The sequence below is a fragment of the Hyposmocoma kahamanoa genome, unplaced genomic scaffold (genome assembly GCF_003589595.1).
Source record: "Hyposmocoma kahamanoa isolate Upper Pololo Valley unplaced genomic scaffold, ASM358959v1 211, whole genome shotgun sequence".
Lineage (NCBI taxonomy): Eukaryota > Metazoa > Arthropoda > Insecta > Lepidoptera > Cosmopterigidae > Hyposmocoma > Hyposmocoma kahamanoa.
The window spans coordinates 5,726,925-5,747,509 of record NW_020653732.1 but is presented as its reverse complement, the minus strand read 5'-3'; the positions used below and the strand labels follow the sequence as shown (position 1 = coordinate 5,747,509).

The 20,585-nt window shown below is 35.1% G+C and overlaps 1 protein-coding gene across 1 annotated transcript; it reads right to left on the bottom strand.

Moving 5' to 3' along the window:
• Positions 1–245: 245 nt before the first annotated feature.
• Positions 246–19,170, bottom strand: LOC113227591 (alpha-1,3-mannosyl-glycoprotein 2-beta-N-acetylglucosaminyltransferase). The gene is made up of 9 exons (XM_026460548.1): positions 18,731–19,170; positions 11,948–12,075; positions 10,796–11,009; positions 10,308–10,386; positions 9,311–9,460; positions 5,832–5,922; positions 3,724–3,828; positions 2,229–2,399; positions 246–652 (listed from the first exon to the last, which is right to left on the bottom strand). The coding sequence occupies exons 1-9, from the start codon at positions 19,002–19,004 to the stop codon at positions 539–541; spliced, it is 1,326 nt and encodes a 441-aa protein (XP_026316333.1). The 5' UTR covers positions 19,005–19,170; the 3' UTR covers positions 246–538.
• Positions 19,171–20,585: the final 1,415 nt, after the last annotated feature.

Here is a 20,585-nt window from a genome sequence, read left to right as displayed (position 1 = left end):
CGAACTTAGCTAGCCATCTTTACATAAATAAAGGGTGTACAAAAATGTGTTAATTTTACATCTTTCATAATATACAGGGTACAGAAAAATACACCCTACACACAATCGCACTGAATATAACATTCACGTTACATGTATATAGTGCAAAAACAAAACATTAAGCAAATTCAAAATTCTTTGTTATTAATTAATTTTATTATTATTAAACTCTAACTATTGGCCGACCAATATGTACACTGTGCTTCGTTTTTGGTTTTTAATTTTTTAATTTCGCTTTTATTCTTTTATTCTCGCGTAACTCTTTAATACTGATACCGCCTAATATTTTTTGATATTTACTTATTTTCGGCGACTCCACAATTTGTCCAATTTTCCTATTTGGTAAATCCACAACACGTTTAACGTTTTTCTTTTGCAAAAATTGCTGATGCAGATTCTGCATATACCGCCTAAATAGAATATTTTGGCTGTTCTGCCAAATTTGTCTATTTTGTCTATCCCGTCCACGTAGCTTACGCCTGACGGGAGTGGCCATATGTTAGCCCCATGCTGGGTCATATTTCACCCAATCGAATTCGGGGACAAGATAGACGCGACGTCCTCGAATATAGCAATTCACTATGCCCAGATAGGCTGTACGAGGAATACCGCTCTGAAAAAACAAAATTAAAATTAGTTTATACACTTATAGTAAATTTAGTTGAACCTTGGACCAATTAACAAAAGGACTGCTAATGATCGTAACTCAAAAAAGGTAAAAATCCCGTGTTATGGCTAGATGGCGCTGATCGACAGCCTGGAAGTAGATTATATTATGCAAATGGCGTGGGTAACAAATAATTCCGTTTTAATATGAAATACAAGTGGTCATAATTATTAATACAAAGATCGAACACACGGAAAGGTAACCTATCGCAAACTCGAATTTTTTTCCGAAATAACGTTTGTTTGAATTTTCATTGCACCGAAAACCAAATTATAACGAAACCGTTGCTCTTTCAGGATATGTTAGAATGTTTATCGCAAAGACACGATTAGGTTTGGTTAGGTTAGGTTAAGTTAGGTTTAAAAGAAAAACATTTTCCTTTCAAAATTACTTTCGAGGTGATGAAAATTCGAGCAAACGTTGTTTCTGGAAAATGTCACTTTAAGACTACTGATAGGTAACCCTCAGAAAAATTCCTACGATTCTGCCGGATTCGAACCTACGTCTTCTAGCATACCGTGCCAGACGCTATTGACACGGAACGAACAAGCCTCACGAATTTGTCTATGTGCTTGTAACCTATCTTTGTATTTTAGTTTTTCAACGACTTTTTAGCCGTAGCGCCATCTATGAGAAATCTACGAAAGTATTTGGTCACCCAGTTAGATAGATACCTTTACAGCTACCAGCTCTTAAATCTCACCACCAATATAAGTTTTGAGTATTTCTATTTTATACATAAAAGGTTCACACCACGGGAAGAAATAATTGCCCGTTAGCCACCTAGGTGAAGCAAGACCACCTGGGTCCACGGGCAAGAAGCGGTGCGATATATCCGTATATGTCGCACCGCCGGGGGATCCCTACAGACATACCATATCTGCAGTGATCCCATCCAAATTTGAAGAAAATATTACACATTATAAGGATGGCAAATAAGGAAATGAATCCGGATTATTAAATTTCACCCACTCTCCGTTAACTGATTTCAATAAAACTTTGCACATAGATGTAATTCCAAGGAAAATAAAACACAGCAAAAATGGAGAAGCAAACTTTTGAAGCCGGTTTTTAAATACCAAATGGCTTGTCTATTCATTACAATTATAAATGATTTTTTTTTGTCGTTTCATATAACAACGATTGACTAATATGGTAGGTACTTTTTTCAATCAACTTGCAATTGAATATCGTCTGAAAAATCTTGTTAGAAATTATCCCATGTGCACCGCGCAGGTACCTTACGAATCGACTCAGTTAAGCGATAGGCCTGTACGACCCTATGTTTTCCTTTTTTTAAAAGTGCACATTTAGAGCAAATTAAATCTTTGTGGATCAAATAATGTTATCCCTTTAAAAACAACTTATCAAAAAAAGGAAAACATAGACGCCTAGTATGGGTGATTCTTCATTGTATGTTAATAAGTGTATCTCTCGTATCACAAAACCAGGGAGGAAACCGACGAGAGCTTCTGTGTGGAAAACACACCACTCGCGTCCTCTAAAGTATGTTGCTACTTACTCTAAAATCATCCATAAGACCGAGGGTTTTAGCAGCCTTCTGGAAAGATTTTGCATCCTTGTAAGTAACGCGGGCCTTATCATCTGGGCCTCCAGAATATGAGACTACTTCTGCAGCTGTCTTTAAAGAAGCACTGTAGGCTTGTTGTTTAAACGCGGGGTCGTAGACGTCCTAGGCAGAAATGGTACAATTTATTAACATAAATTTATATTGCTTGATTTTTGGCGATAGTGATCGGCGGGTTTATGGTTGGTTTTTTAACTATTTACTTGTATTCAAAATTTATTATTAATTTAAATTTTAGTTATAATTATATATCCTAATGTAACGTGTCTACCAATGCAAATTAATATAAATTAAAAAAATGTATCGCTGGTCCCGATGAACAGGGTATTATCTCAAAAAGACAGATTTTTCAGATCAATTTTGAAATTTTTTCTAGGATTATATCAGCTTATCTTCTTCCTTTCTTTTTTTTTCTATTATATCGGTTTTATCGGCGTACCACTAAAGTACTTATAAAGAACCGATAAGGCGCCAACACAAAGTTAATTATCCCTATAATAGCATTTATCACTCAGTGTTTTCTCTTTTAGATTTCACTGCTCTTGTCGAAGCTGTTTCTTCCAAGCCTCTCTATTGTAAGATCGCATTTATGCGATATTTGTAACCAATCGTTTATCGTCTAAGAGCGATTTACACGGGTTGCATCGTCGCATAGGTATGATACGACATTCAATAACAAGTTGAGTAAAAAAAGTACCATATGGCTTGTCTATTCATTTCAATTGTCTATGAATTTTTTTATCGTTTCACATAACAAGTGACTTATTTGGTAGGCACTTTTTCAGTTAACTTGTTATTTGAATATCGTCAGAAACATCTTGTTGAAATTATCTCGTGTGCAGCGCGCCATAACCGTTACGTAACTAGTCCTCTCTAGTGTTGAGTCATAGAAACATTTCCATTTTGAAAAAAATCATATTTTATTTTTCAGAAAAATAAATATTTTTCTAATATTTTTCGTTTAATTTTCCACATTTGACGTTGACTCCTGTCAAAAGTTGAAGTTACCGAACGAAAACGTTGGAGCCTTCAAAAAAGTTTTTTTCACTGTTGTGAAATCATTTTAAATCTAGTTTTTTTTTAATGTGGCATTTAGTTATCCAAGTTTATTTTATAATTCACATTAAATAAAACATCAAAATATATTTCTAAACGTGAAACATTGTTTAAGCCTTTGAAATTATATTTTTCCGATATTTCAAGTTTTTCCTATTTTGAGAAGTTTTTTCTCCAGAAAATTACCCATTTGAAATTTTTCGGAAAATTACCCAACAGTACTCCCGCACCGCGCAGCTACGTCAGGAACCGACTCAGTCAAGCGGTAGGCCTGTAATTTATATGTAGTGCAATGCAGCGTCAGCGCCGAGGCACCGTATGCGAGGTTTTCACTTTAAACAAAGTTATATTTTATATATTTCTTCTAGCTTACCTTAATCAAATAAGAAAGGTTCATCTTTGTGAACTCCACATACTCCATGTTGAGCTGCATGTGCCGAAGATGCATGTCGAAGAAAAGGCCTTTGCTAACCCCCACCTGTAAAATACATTATTAGTATAATAGTGAAGTCAAAAAAAATTGTATAAATAATCTAGAGCGATGATTCTCAAAGTGGGCTATATTGGCAATGATAATGAAGCTATAAACGATTAGATAAATGCATAAAACTTAACAAGTATCTTTGTTTTATAAATTTATCATGCTACAGTTAAATGTATCAAAGTGAGTTGTACTGTGTCTATTGACGAAAACACGTTTGATGTCGATGGATTTGTAATTAAAATTCATATTAAAAATGCAGGGAGGTCTGTTGTCCTAGCTTTTTGTCTTTTTTTTTGTGTTATGTATTTGTTCATGTCCAATAAATATTAAGGAACAAGAATCTTATTTTTTTTATTAGTAGCTAATGCTAATAAGTGAGAGTCCACAGGATCGCGAGTATATTGTGTGGGATTGTTTCTTTTAACGATTTTGGGCAGAAACGGGTTAAACTTAGGCGCATTTAGTAAAAACTCAGTTAAAACCTGAACAGGCTGAATGGGTTATAATCCACTGCCCTTCTATGGTCAACGTCTTTATCTACTGAGCATAGGAAAAACTAAAATTAAGAAACAACAAAGTGGTCATTATTACTGCAGCAGATAATGTTTGAATAAATATGTCTATTCTGCTGTTGCGATTGCGTCATCCAATATTCAGTGATAGAGAAATGACGCTAATGAAATGATTGGAATATGCTACTATTTGCAAATCTTGTGATTATAATCTTTCAATGCTCAACATAAAGTTCTTATTATCATTTTATATTTAATTGTTATCTATTATTTTATTGTTATAAGTTACATATTCCAAACTACGATTTTGTGCTTTATGCAATTGTATAATGTCGATTTTAATATTCGATATCTACAGGCAGTTAATATCAATCAATTTAAATACAGCTGGTGCCGAAAACACCCATATTGTTTTGTTTATTGGTTAATGGCTACAATAGCTTTATAACAGTAGCAGATTTGAATTCATTGCGTGAATCGCGAATAGCCATCCATTATCCCCGATTGAATCGCAAATAACAGGTTACACAACAGTGTTGCCAGGGCCCTTGAGTCGAAATCGCAAAGTTACGCTTTTGACTGCATAATTTAATATTATATATGAATAGGCATAAGATCCGTGTATTGTAATTTCATTATTAATTCACTTCTATTTACATAGGAACAATCTTAGATAGTATTTTTATTCGACGATTAAAGATACTATCTAAGAATCTTCCTGTTTCACTATACAGCGTGTCCCAAAATTCAACGATAAGCGGGCGCAGGAGGGTGGACCTGCGCATAACTACTTGAGGAAAAATAAGAAAAAAAATCTATCTCATTTTTTTTTCAATTACGATAAAAAAATTGTTATTCTTCGAAAATTTACTCCCTTAATGATATTTTGAATCACCACGACCACATTTTTTCAGATATTTCTGATGTTTTAATTTTAACGGCCACCTAAGTAGTACTGCTGTCTACCACAACTCTTAAAAACCCTAGAATGCCTGCAGTTTTACACAAATCCATCAAAATATTTTTTTTCCTTAAAATTTTGAAATATTTTTACCTTCAGTCGACTTTCCCTCATCGTTTTGTAAAAAAAAAAGTATGGACACCACTGCGGCAAGTTTTTTTAAAAATTGACGCAACTAACCAAGATTCCAAAATGGTATAATACTTTAATAAAACTAGGCGCCAAAAATATTGGTACCATTTCTAAGAAAGATTAAAATTCTTGATTATTGTTCTTGTTCATAATAATCACTTTTACTATGTGCCGAAAAAAGGTTATGTGTTGCAATTTCTTGGAATTTCAATGGCACGTGTGCGTAGTCGATACAATTTAGAAATTCCTCCAATTCACACTGCACAACCAACTTAATATGAGAGAACTTAATATCTTCAAAGTACTGTTCCAATTTATTCTTGGATTATGTAGGTGAGTTTTTTATTGTGTTATACAGCATTGTGCTGTTACTGTGTAGTAATTAACGTTACCTTTCCGAAGGTGTAGGTTCTGGAGATCTCCGGTCTGATACAAGATCTGCCTCTAGTGTTTTGAGGGTTTCTCAACCAGTCATCGAAGAATCTGCGAAAAATATTCATATCATGTTCATATGATATTTTCACAACTCTATCAATTTCATAATCGTGAATTTTTTTAGATGGTAATATTCAGATGTCTACTGTGAATAGAGCTGGATCAAGCGAAAAAAATCCCCTGTAAAAAACCTAATTTTTAAGTAAAAGCATCGTCATCATCGTGGTTGAGTAACTCAAGTAATTGAGTTATTCATTTACGTTCCACTGCTGGGCACGGATCTCCTCCCAAGCGCGGGTTTTAGGCCAGTCCGCCACGTTGGCCCAATGCGGGTTGGGGGACTTCACACTTTTTCCGAGGGTTGTGAAACTTCTTCGACGTGCGGCAGAGACCTTGGGTTCGAATCCGCGCTCGCACTTTTGAGTTTTTCGGAATTAATGTGCGAAAATGACCACGCTTTTCGATGACGGAAAACATGACGTATATATTTCTATAATATATTGTTCTAATGTTTTCAAGAAAAAAACACCCAAAAAAATATATTTGGAAAAACATTTTTGAAATTTCTCACCATTTGGAAATTTTCGAACAATTATGGATTTCGGAATACGAAATAAGCACATTGCTGAATATGTTAATTCTGTTTCGTTGTTCCTGTGCGCGAGTTTGTTGTGTTGTATATGTTATATCTATATGTCTGTGGCTACATCTATTCATAACTTGAAGTTGTATATTGTCTATCAGATTGTCTGTTTACCTACTTTTTGTTTTATTTAATGTATATTTAGGGGACTATAGGTTTCTTTATAACTTAATTTTAAAATGTGTATTTTTTTGGTAAAAAAACACCAAACACTAACTGTAAAAATACTGGAGTTGCAATATTTACACACTCATTGGACGTATAAGATCTACTATAACATCATACATTTAATGTGAATTACAGTCTGATTGGTAGTATAGTATCTTGACTCGACATTTTATTGCTTCAGTTATATATTTTTTAAACAATCTCTTTTGTGTCTTAAGTTTGGCCTCGCACATTTTATAAAAACTAAAAAGTTTGGCAATTCGTTTTTATGCCGAACCATCAAATTGTGGAACCAACTCCCGGCGCATGTATACCCTCCCCTCTATAACATCGGGTCCTTCAAACGTAGTGTGAAGAAGCATTTGGCCAGACCGGCAAAATGATAGTGACGGAGTGAAGATATTTGTGTTTTCCATCCGTTACTCTCATCTCTGGACTGTATTCGCACTTTCCATCAGGCGCGGTGCAGTCATTTTGACGAGTCACAATAAAAAAAAATAAAAAAAATCTTCTTATCTACGATCGTAATATTACTGCAATAATTAATCGTCCAAATGTACTAGATTACGTATCACGAATATACTAAGGAAATTGGTTAGCTATTTTAATATATTTTATAATATATTTATTACATTTAAAGCACTAAAAAAAACATTCCAGTATAACATAAACTTAACTAAGTACTTTTTTCGTATACCGCTCATTCGTCGTACAAATAATTTCTATGTGTAGTGTGTGCGTTCCAGTGTTGGGTGTTAATCAATTAAATTTCAATCAATAATTCAATCAGATTAAAAAATCAATTCAATTGAAATCAATTGCAATTAAATCAATTGCGACATTGCAATTGATTTTAATTGCAATTGATTTCAATTGAATTTATTTTAATTGCAATTAAATTTGCAATTAAAATCAATTCCGGCCTGTTAGGGGCCCCGGTTGGGTGGGGGCCTGCTGGGGGCAGGTTAAGGGGCCGCTAGGGCCCCAACTGGGCCTCCAGCCGGGGCCCCCAAGCGGGGTTCCCAATCGGGGCCCCCAACCGGGGACCCCAACCGAGGCACCCAAGCGGGGACCCCAACCTGCCCCCAGCAGGCCCCCACAACCAACGCCCTAACTCACCCCCATATGCCTTATAAATTTATCATAATTGTCAGTTTTAATTGTTAATTGTTAATCAAAAACATTGAAAAGATTGAAAATTGATTAATTGTTAATTGTAGATATTTGCGATTAACGATTGATCAATTATTAGTTGCGAGAACCGCAAGTAACAATTGATCAATCGTTAATTGCTATTTCGCAATTGACAATTAATCAATTGTCAGTCTTTAATTGCCAGAACAATTAAATTTTGCCCAACACTGGTGCGTTCGTACTGCTGCGTGTTGACATTCCTCTATCAATAAAATGGTCGTGAACAGTATTTTAATAATACATTTAAAGTAAGTAAGTAATACCTATGTATGTTGTTAGTTAAAATTAGAAGGTTATAATTATTATATATTACAATCACGAATTAATTTTATTTTTTTCTAAAAAGTAATTTTTTAATTAAGTTTGATGTTTTTACAATTTAACGATATTTTTATTTCTTTAGGAATTTCGTTTATTAGGTAAGGTATTATATATTTTAATTTATTTTTACCATAAAGATTTCGATAAGACGGTATAAAAAATAAAATCATAAATTGCTCGTCAAGAAACAAGTCTTTTTAAACTTTATGTCGTAATTTAATATCACTTGTAAAAATTATAGATAATCTAAGTGATGCAAGTATCGATATAGGCTGTAAATATAAAGTACTCTTTTGGCGGCTCGGTAACAGCTCGACTACGTAGTTAATAATTGTGCCAATAGATTGCACCTAAAAATATTTTAACCCCTTAGTATAGGAATCGGTCAGTTTCAGAAGTTTAATGAACGCTATCCAGGAAAAACAATCTATCTAAGGCTATCCTGGAAGCGTTTCTTAGTCAAGCTATTTATATATTTAAACAGGATGTTTCAAAATACATCAAATATAATTTTACACATACTCTACTCATATACAGCTTTTCTTAAATGAATTAATAGTTATTTAGTTGTGATTTTTTTTTATAATATTAAGTGACGGGACGAACGAGTCGTGCGCCTGATGGTAAGCTACACGTCTATCCGTAAAGGTTGCAGTGCCACCCAGAGCTTTAAATCGCAAAGATCGGAAGGGCGCTACTGCCTCTGTGCCCGTCACCTTAAGACATAAGTTGACAAGTCCCATGTGCCCATAATTTCACCAGCACCCTTACCCTTCAAAACCGGAACACAGTAATGCTGACATAGTGCTGCTTGGCGACAGAAATAGGTAAGGTGTACTAGCCTGTACTACCCTGGATGTACTCATTCTCGAGGAGCTCTACTGCTACTGAATAATACTAAATAGTTACTTAAAAAGGCTTCTCTGCCATTTTTTGCATGAGTTGTCTACCAGTAATTTAGCTGTGGAGTAAATTCAAACCCACAAATCAATGTAAGGAAAAGCCTCAGCTGTTGGTAGCCCAAATACATAGATAAATAAATAAAATAGTTTCTAGTACAACAGCTTTACATTCTACGTTATATTAAATGAGTATCATTGAAATACTCACGCAGGTGGCCAATTAGGCTCTAAATACTCCCAACTCTCCTGTCTCAATAGCCACCCTAAGCCTGGGAAGAAATCAGTGCGGTGCAACAGTTCTGGTCTGGATAGGTCTATTATGTCTTTCTTCCCATTGTCATTCCATGCTGAGATGCACCTAGAAAGATAAGAAACAAGTAAATATTTCTAAGTGTTGATTCTGTAGCGCCCGTTTGAATTTAAATGTAAATATAATTTCACTTGGTCGGGTCGGAGGCGCGGCGGGTCTAATTCCGTGTATTTATATGTACGACCATACTCCGAAAGCGCTCCCGACCCGCACTCGACCGGCAGCCGCTCTCTGTGTTTCTTTAAAATAATGTGGTTCCAAATTTACCCTTTTTCATTTTAAGAAGGCAGTTGCATATTTACACCTATCTGTCAAAATCAATCAATAGCTACTAAAACATTTAAACAATCACTGAAAGATGAAAATAACTATATTAAGTCGAAGAAACGTATATCAGAACGTTGACGCATGTACCGCTAGAAATTTTTAATATTACACTGTTTCCGGTTTAAACTAAGACTCAATCTATATTACCGCGTTACGGGATGGAAACGTATTTTTATAACGAAATTGTACATAGTTAAATGAACTTTGTGTCAATTGTGTAAAGTGCACGTTAGGTCCGAATACGGTAGACGAGGGAATTCCCGAGACAGCACGAGAATTTTCCAGAAGACGCGCGACCTGTTTTTTTTAAATTGTACCTGAAGTCATTTAAATAGCGTTGCTAATTTGCAGTTTCGAAAAAAAAACGACAATTTTTATCATTATTAATACCAAGATAGAGCACTAACGAAAATTCCTTCTTGTTTGAATCCAGCTTGATCTGAAGGAATTTTTCTTAGTGTTCGATCTTTGTATTAATAATTATAACAAGTGGAATAATTTCACAAAAAAGAATTAAGTGTCGTGATGAACAATTTGTATAGTTCAATCTATGACTAAATATACATACCATATACTAGGATCCTTGAGTAACAAAGGATATGTCCCTAAAAAGTATTCGAAAAAGTCCGGCGATATATCCAGATCATCTGTGAACAAATGAACTGTGTCAAAATATCAGAGATGGGTAATGTTCTACCGACTTCTTTTTAGAACATCTGGTTGACCCAATGAGATTTGGGAGACCTACGAAGAGTTCGAAGAGTTTGTGATCATTTTTCCTCGTCAAACTTAGTGATGACCATTAAAAGGTACTCCAGTACTTTTCAGGTTTTAACGTGAAACGTCTTTATAATTAGACAGAAACATGAAATAAATTTAGGCCATAATGTAAAGAAAGGTCGATAATTGTATAGGTGTCACGTTATACATACATATCACGCACTCATACACAACCCAATTTTTAGATTTGTTACTGGAATATACATATAAAAGGCACGACTGAAAACAAGCCTCCCAATCGGCTAAAAGTATACCATAAGCAAAAAACTTACTTACCTTCAACAATTATCACAGCCTCATGGTTTAAAGTCTTGAAGACATGATTGAGCGCAAATCGGAAATGCCTCGCGATCTTATAATATCCATTGAACTTCAACTTCGTGCGAGGTAACTTAATATCTGTAAGATCTGGCTGTCTAACTAATGTTATAGATGAATCTTCATCCACAAAGCGTTTGATTACATGATATGTTGCATTATGACCGCAGTCCTGGAAGTGATATAAAGTTTAGGTCAAAATATTGACTCCTGGGGGACACTTATAAATGCTGAAATTATTTCTAGGTTCAGCAACTTTTTGTACTCATAGAAGAGAGTAAATATAAATGGTCTGTTACATTTACAGTAATTAAATTCTGTGCCTATTAGAGTTTTTAAACATCTTTTCAACATGTTGTCTGTATTAAAACTAGCAATCACCCTGTCGAAAGCTTTTTCAAGTGTTTACTTTTAAACAAAGATACATCCGCTAAACAGTAACAAAACTGTACTGTGTGTTTATTATTAAAAGAAATGTTAACACATTACAACACATGTACTTAAGAATATTAAACCATTTTTAATGTCTTGTCTTCAAAAAGGGTTGTATATGAAATTTAATTAGAAATAAAATCGGATTCTATTTTTTTCTACATGCCTTTAATCTAGACGGACCTAAAAAGACTACTTAAGTTTGTAAATGAATTTCATAAACCATACATCTCCACGCGAAAATAACACCTTCATTTTTAAACAAATTGAATGACATAAAACAGACATGACACCGATAACCGCCTGACGTTGAAAATGAATTCCGAGCGATAATTGCTATCGACATAATATGGCGCTGAGTCTCAAATTACATCGATTAAATCGACTCCAACGGTACACGGTTAAGCTCACCCAGGCTTAGCAATGGCGCAGATATTAAAACTCATTGTGATATGATATATGATCGAGAAATTGTTATCTTTAACTATGGTGGTTCAACATTATAAATGTGCACGATGGACACACCTGTACACATAAGTAGCATGACGTAAATTTTAAAGGAAATTAATAGATTTCAAAAAAACATATTAATTGTCTTTGTGGACAATGCTAAGCCTGCAGATATTATTGACGAAAAAGATGACACGTTTCAGATTAAATAGATTGAACCCATCTCACCTGGCTAATAATAATAGGGAAGGTTTTCTTACTGGGTCTGAACCTTACAAGGTTCTCTAAACATCGATGGACTGACACCCTGTCGCACGCTATCACTAACACTGGCAGGACTGGGTTGAAGGCTGAAACTAAATAAAGCCATTTATTCTCTGCTCACTAAGGATAATCTCGTTGAGGACGAGGTCAGGGAGGTTCCATGTCTGGGTGTTCTGAGTAGCATTGGGTTTAATTTCCGTACTCATAGCTCAGCGCACACTTTCGCTAAGTTCTCGGCGAGTATGTCACCTTTATTCACACATATGTTGTAAACCTTGTCGTATTTAATTTTCAACCCTCTATTTATTAAAGCAAAGTCGAGCCTATTCACTTCTGCTCTATCTGCTCCAAATTATTCCCGCAATTCAGACTTTTTGATTTCTGACTCGTTTTAATTCCTGTAACATCGTGATCTTGTAACAGTACTTAGTCTGAGTATAATTGTGTTTGCTTATAATCATTGTAAAAGTATAATGGACTTAAACAGTATTTATTACGTAATGAGTTGTACGCTCATAAAACCATATGTGATTACGAAGTCCAAGATTACACATCTTTACACACTGTATTCACATCCATACAATGTAACTTGAGTTATAATCGTCGTTGTTGTTTTACATTTTAAATATTTCAAAATCAAGATATTATAGAAAAAGAGAGAACTCTCCGTTCAGTGAACTTTTGCTTCCGCTAAAGGAATTTCTAGAACCCTTGATTTTATGGAGATGTCTTCGAGCACCAGATCACCGCACTGCTGAACGGAAACAAAACATACAGCAAGCCACCTCTCAATCTCACTCAGACATAGTCACGCTGTAGCAGCCATTAAGGCCCACAGCTCACTGAAGGGATGGCACGCCAATGGATTTTAGTAATAGTATGATATTACAGTGAAAATTGTAATGATTATGTTCGTAACGACGAAAACGAAGCTGGAATAACGAGCCGGCAACCTCCGGAATACCTCGGCAGCCTTCGGGATAATTCGGCAAACTTCAGGACGCTGAGTGCGACTGCGGGTCTCCGGAGCGAATGAAGGTAGGCACGGCATGCTTAAGGATGCCACGTCATACCTAAGAATGTAGGAATGCCGAAGGCACCCTTGCTATGGCGTCCCGTCAATGGGCGTCGGACCTATGGAGCTACAACGGTCAAGGAAAACATCACGGTAATGTCCAAGGATAACTTTGATTTCATATAATGCGTCGTGACACAGTTCAAATGTGTAAATAACTAACTATGGTCGTTTTCCGATAACCTCCAAAAATGTGTCCCTTTCAATAACTTTTATGTTATTACATGAATGCTAAGCATTATTTGTTTAATATGATTGCTTGCTTACTTAGTCTGTGTTACACATAAAAAGACTACTTTACTACGTCACAGTAATAAATAAAAATTAAAAAGTGACCAATTTCTCATTCATGGGAGCCGGTTCCACGTCGCCCTAATTTTAAGAAAAGAAGAATAAAAATTAAACACTCGTGGAAATCGCAATATTTCCCATCGAGGTTAAACTCTAATAACTTTCACGTCGAATACATAAAGTAACTTTCCAATTTACTATAAACAAACATGTTTTCTTGGGAATACAAAATGTGTTTCAATTTTTCTTATCATTAGTGTCATCTCAACTAAAAGCCTCCTAATATCAAAAGTTCATATCGCATCTCCTTCACCCTTCGCACACGTGAGAAGGGGCTCCTGTCGGATTGGAGTGTACACAGTGAAGTAACCTGTGCATCTCCGTTTTAGCAAAAAAATCGACTTAAATACCAATTTCTGCGCTAGTGATTAAATCGTTCTCATTCATATAAAGCAATCTATCTAAATAAGTATTAAGTAATAGTTTTATAAACTTTTTGTACATCAATCAGACAAAGGGAACTTTAAAATCCATGCACTTTTATAACGGTCCAGCATATTTTACACACTTGACAATTAAAAATGTATCCAAATATTATTGTCGCTCTCGTGTACTTTTAAGTCAAATAGTTACTTTAAACCAAATATTTGCTTGAAATATAACAATTAGATGGTGATAGTGGTGGTGATGACGGTGGTGACGATGATGATGGTGGTGATGATGACGATGATGATTGTAGTGATGATGACGATGATTGTGATGATGATGTGAATGGTAATGATACTGATGATAATGGTGATCATGATGATGATGATCATGATGATGATGTTGATGGTGGTGATGACGATATATAATAATAATAATAATAATAACGCACACACTCAACATAGCCCCGCACTAGGGAAACCCTGTGTCGCGGGTGCCATGGACACACACATAGACAACGACAAATTACACCTAAACTCACGAGAGAAATAAATGTAGGCCATACAAATATTTCTCCCGGCCCGAGAATCGAACCTGGGGCCTCTGCGTGGCAGTCCGGCATGGTAACCGTTCGCCCACAGAGGCAGTTGATTTTTAGTTGATTGTTAATTGCTTATCTGGCTTCATGATATTTTCATTTGAAGTCTAATTAACCAATGGTTAGGGAGAAATTACATAAAGTTCAAGGAGGAGTCAAAATGTTCCACCCGTCACTTTGCAATGGCCCAATTATGCTGTAACAAAGTGTAATGTTAACATCAGCTTCTCTAATTTTTTAGAATTACATGAGCTGATATTAATATTACCATGGACCAGCAAGAGAATTGCTTATCTCTATACTACAGATCGTAATTCTGAAATAGGTCAAAATTCTGTCTTGTATCTTCTACATGACACTAATCAATAGCCTGGAAGTAGTTTATTATATGTAAATGGCCGTGGTATAAATTAATTCCTCTTTAAAATGAAATATAATAAGTTTGGGTGTAATTTGTGGTTATCTATGTGTGTGTCCATGGCACCCGCGACCTAGGGTTTCCCTAGTGTGGGACTATGTTGAGTGTGTGCATTATTATTATAAAAAAAATTCAACTATTTATATATATTTATTTACATAAATTTATGACATTATTTATACTAAAAACTTTTCAGTGTTTTGAAAGTGTGTCCCACCTATCGCTGTGACGGGTGGGACACACTTTCAAATTTTAATATTTACATTCCTATTTACATTCACAATGACCAACCAAGCCAAAATATTGACCCTTAGCATAATTGTTACTTTTGCAAAAGTAAATGCCAATAGATTGCATATTTATTGGTTAAAATAAAAATATATATGTTTCATTGTGATTGGTGGGACTTGAAATTAGTAATAGGGGTTAAAGTATGAAATTGCCGATTTGTACTGAAAATCTAAATTGTTTATTTTTTAAATTTTTAACAAATTTATTTAATCAAAATAGTTGCCATTATTATCTATACATTGCTGCCATCTAATGGGAAGGTTATTAATGCCTTTGCGATAGAACTCCGACGATCTAGACTGCACAAACTGTGTGAAAGCATTTTGTACTGCCTCCTGGGAAGAAAACTTCTTGTCACGTAGATAATTGTCCAAATCACGAAAAAAATGGTAGTCCGTTGGAGCAAGGTCTGGTGAATACGGAGGATGACGAATGGTTTCTAACTGCAGTTCCTGAAGGGTCAAAATGGTTTCTCGTGCTGTGTGAGGTCTCGCGTTGTCGTGGAGGAATAATGGCGAAGATCGATTCATGAGTCGGGGCTGTTTTACTGCTAGTTTTGTCAACATGGTTCGGAGTTCGGCACAATAGACATCTGCCGTTATTGCTTGACCAGATCGGAGAAAACTATAGTGAATAACACCATGCTGAGACCACCAAACAGTTACCATTACCTTTTTATTGGTAAGTTTTGCTTTAGGACACTGTTGTGGCATTTGACCTGGGGTCAGCCATTGCATTTTTCTTTTCCGGTTATCATAAAGAATCCACTTTTCATCACATGTTACAATTCGATCCAATATTCCTTCATTTCTGTACCGGTTCAACAAGGCAACACAAGTTTCAACACGCGTTTCTTTCTGCAGATCAGTCAAATCATGAGGCACCCATTTTTCGTATTTTTTTATTTTATTGATTTGACGCAAGTGAGTCAATATTGTGGGTAAGGTAACGTTAAACCATGCCGCTAATTCCTGGGTAGTTTGACTAGGATCGGCTTCCACTATCTCTCTTAATTCATCGTTATTCACCTGTGTGGGCGGTCTTCCTCGTGGCTCGTTCTTTAAGTCGAAATTTTCATCACGAAAGCGTTTAAACCAAAATCGCACGGTGCGTTCATTAGTAGACCCCTCTCCAAACGCAGCATTGATATTGCGGGCTGTTTCTGCCGCGTTAGTTCCGCGTCGGAACTCGTATTCAAAAATCACTCGAATTTTCGCAGTATCCATCTTTCTTGTCTAAATTGAATAACAAAAACAATTGAAAGTCGATATTCAAATGTTTCAAATTTAAAAAAAAAATCACAGAAACCATTTGAAAAAAGTTTCATTCGAAAACCTCAAACCATGAAGATTCTATGAAAATTCAAAGAACCTATTGCAATAAAACGGCAATTTCATACTTTAACCCCTAATATTTATTGAAACTTTAATAACTCCTCACCATATAATACTTCCATAAAATACTTATCACTATTTTAAAATTCATAAATTGTATTTTCTTCGACAGTAATAACTTTTTTAGAAAGACGCACAAATAACCGCGAAAATTGTTGTTAACATTGTAAGAAAAAATGCTTCACTGTAGATGACAGCACTACGGCTGCGTAATGAAGGCAAAAAATACAATAATTGTACAATATCCGAAAAATCTCATTTATTTCTAATGATTTGATTTGTTGGGCGTATTCTAATCATACAATTAAAACCAAATTGTGTAATTAATTTTTTTGAACCGCAGTGTCATTTTCGCTGGAATGACGCAATTTATTTATTTATTAAACTTTATTGGCCACAACACATAATGGTACAAAAGGCGGAGTTAATGCTAAAAGCATTCTCTACCAGTCAATGTTTGAGGAAAACGATATTCACGAATATGGCAAATTAAACAAAATATTAAATTAATAAAGTATAATAACGCACATGCAATAAATATATAATGATATATATATAACCAACAAACCTAATATACACATATCTATATACATAATACCTATACACCTATTTATATATTTATGTACAATAAACAGAAGATGATGATGATTATAGAGGTATAGAGAGTGAAAGAGTTAATGGATCAAAGGCCACGGTCATGAGTCACAGAGGTACTGAAATGTACATTTCAAGTATTCTAGATAGTGAGGACTGAAAAGAATGGAGTGCAACATGCCGGGGAGTCTCTTAATCAATAGTTCATGATAAACAAAATGAACATTGGTGGTCAAACATCAGTTTCCAAAAATGACTAACGGAAGTGATTTAAAAAAATGGCTAAATTTAAAAAAACGAAAGAGGTTGATGTATTTTATGGAATAAAATGTATAATTCCCACTTGGGGGATTAGTGGAATGAATCAAAATTTATCACACATAATGGGCTTGGTGTTAGGATCCAGCACCCAGAACGATTTAAGGCGCGGTATTTCAATGCGAACCTACATTTTACGAGGTGCCCCCGCACAGCCGCCCTACGCGTCCCATAACAAATTAAGATTAATAAAATAAGAATCACACAGATCCGACATCGACAAGTGCCCAATTGGGACTGACAGCGCAACGGGCAGTGCGGCGTGTCATTAAACCACTGAGCAATTTTCACATTTTGGGACAAATGTGAATTTATCAACTTCTGGGCTTCAGTTGAAAACCAAAATTTAGTAGGTTCTCTGTTGTACTTAAAGAGAAATATCTCCATATAAAAATTATATGCAAAGTTAGGTATTCTATTCATAAATAATTTGTTTTACACTTTTATTTCAGCCTGTTTTAAAGATTTTATATGATCAGGTAAAGTACATTCTTTCGTGTTACAAATTAGCAAGTTCTTTAGACAATATCCTTGGGTATATCATATATTTTTTTAAAGATCATTATTTAGTAGTAACTGCCTAAACCAATTGATCTGGCCATTTCGTTTTTTCCGCTTCTCCCCTAGTGATTTGCCTTAAGCCAATTCGAATTCTTTACTTTTGTTTCTCTGCAGAAGGGTCCCCCTCACCTTATCCCAGTACTGATGAATACAAAACCTGTGTGGACTGCAAAATATAGAAATTATTCGTAATTTCAATATTTTAATGTCCAATTCACAGAAAGTGAAAAAAATAACAAAAAACAAGATCTCATCAAATCATAAACAAACAGCCATATATACAAAATATTAAAGAGTTTGCAACAAACATGTTATATATTCTAAATTCCTACACAACATATTATGTATATTTATTATTCCTTAATTAACTTGAAACGGTTCACTCAAAACCTCATACCAGTATTTAGACAGCAAGGTGACCTTCAATCTCTATGTCGCACCCCTCATGGAAGAATGTGTGGAGTTAGGTCAAAAACATTTATTGCTCCTTTAGATACAGAAAAATATAACCCACATCCTCTCCAATTATTATAACTCTATCAACTAATTGTAGATAGTGTTAGAAGAATTGGAGAGGTTGTCGGTTATATTTTTCTGTATCTAATAGAGCAATAAACATGTTTGACGTAGGTAACTCCACTCATGCTATTATTCCATGAGGGGTGTAATATGCTCTAAGAGAACACTTGTTTCTTACAATAGAATATAATTGTCTTGATAATGCACAGTCTGGACGGTATAACAAAAAGATCTAATAATACTGTACTGCAATAATACTTACTGTCAGCGTCCATTTGATCCTTGGCATCCCTTTCTTTGGCTAAGTACTCAGTCTTCTTCAAATGTTGCTTAACCCTATCCAACAACTTGTTACTCTCTTTCAGTTGCATGTCAACACGCTCCTCTAGTAAATTTAACGTATTTTCAATCATCACCACTTTGTTAAACTTCTTCACCGGCTCCGGCGACTCCAGAGTCGACATGTAAGATACTATTATCCACAAAATCGCCGCAAAAGAGCCAATTAGAAATAATTTCCGTAAATTCACCCTCATTGCTGCCGCAAAATTTGTGTGCTATTTATCAAAAAGTTTTCATTAAAAAAATCACATTACAGCCACTTATGGCACGCATAACACGTCCACGTATGATCCACTCATAGGCTGAACAGCAATATAAACAATAAACATCCTAAAAATTTGTTTCACGGCCGAAAAATATCGGCCCAAAATCAAAATCTAAGCATTCGTTTTTATCACTTTTTCAAAGCATATTTTGTTATTAAATAGGTATATTTTACTTGAAAAATATGGAATAGATTTGTAAGCTTTTTTATGGTTCTTAAATCTCATCACAAACTAATATGAGATACTACAATCTCATATCACAAAAACTGTGATCGCTTGTCATTCCAAATGACTGCAAATGACAAAGGCGACGCGTTTGACGTTTGTCTGACAGTTTTCCTACATATAGGGCTGTTGGGTAATTTTCCGAAAAAAATTCAAAAAATGGAAATTTTTCCGGAAAAATCTTCCTGGCTATTTATTAGTACAGACTTTTCGAGTTTTGTGAATCGTTGTGCTTGTATGATGTCTTCAAACTAACTAAGCAAATCACGTGTATTATGGGTGATTTTAATTTTTGCGACGTCATCTGGTCAAGGGATACAAATGCGCCATTGAATGGAAGTTGCCAAAAATCTGAACTTCTCTATAAATTATTCCATTCAATTAATGTATCCCAGTTCAATCATATTATAAATATAACAATAGATTGTTGGATTTGGTAATCACCAATAGTCCTGATACATTCACGTTATGACGTGCTGTCCCTATGGGCCGTATTGACTCGCACCATTCTCCCTTTGAGGTTGATTGTCATAGCAATGAATCTCTACTGCGCTCTAACAATAATTGTAATAGATTTTGCTTTCACAAAAGGAATTTCCAAAGTTGCACATCTAAGCTTCAGGATTGGTCTCATTATGCTGGCTTGCTCGATTGCAACGATTTTGTTCAATTATTTTTATCCAACTGTATGACGTTATTAATCAATATACACCAAAAATGCAAGCCCGTAGTTCGGACTATCTTACATGGTTTTCACCTAGCATAATTAGGCTTCTTAAACAAAAGCTCAAACACCATCGCCTATATAAACGTTTTGAAAATCCTGGAGATTATGATACTTTCTTTACGCTACGCTTGTGTGTGAAGTCCTTACTGCAAAGCTGTTTTAAACTTTACGTTTCTAATGTTGAAAAAGACTTATCAAGTAATTTGAGATCCTTTTGTTGGTAGACGAAGAGCACGCGAGTTACTAATACTATGTCGAATCGTATGTATCTCCACGACCGTGTGGCTACCACAGGTGGCGATATAGTGAATCCCTTCGGTGAATTCTTCTCACTTGTCTACGAAATGAGGACGACACTAGCATACACCCCTGATTATCCCGGCCATAATTACTCTCTGAGTAAATTAGAGATGCAAAGGGAGTCTGTGTTAGCTTTGCTAGAGAATGTTGTGTTATCCAAAGGCGCCGGATTGTATTCCAAAATTCATCCGTATAACTGCTTTAGCTTTGGTTGAACCATTAAGTTTAATTTATAACAAATTACTCAGTGAGGGAAC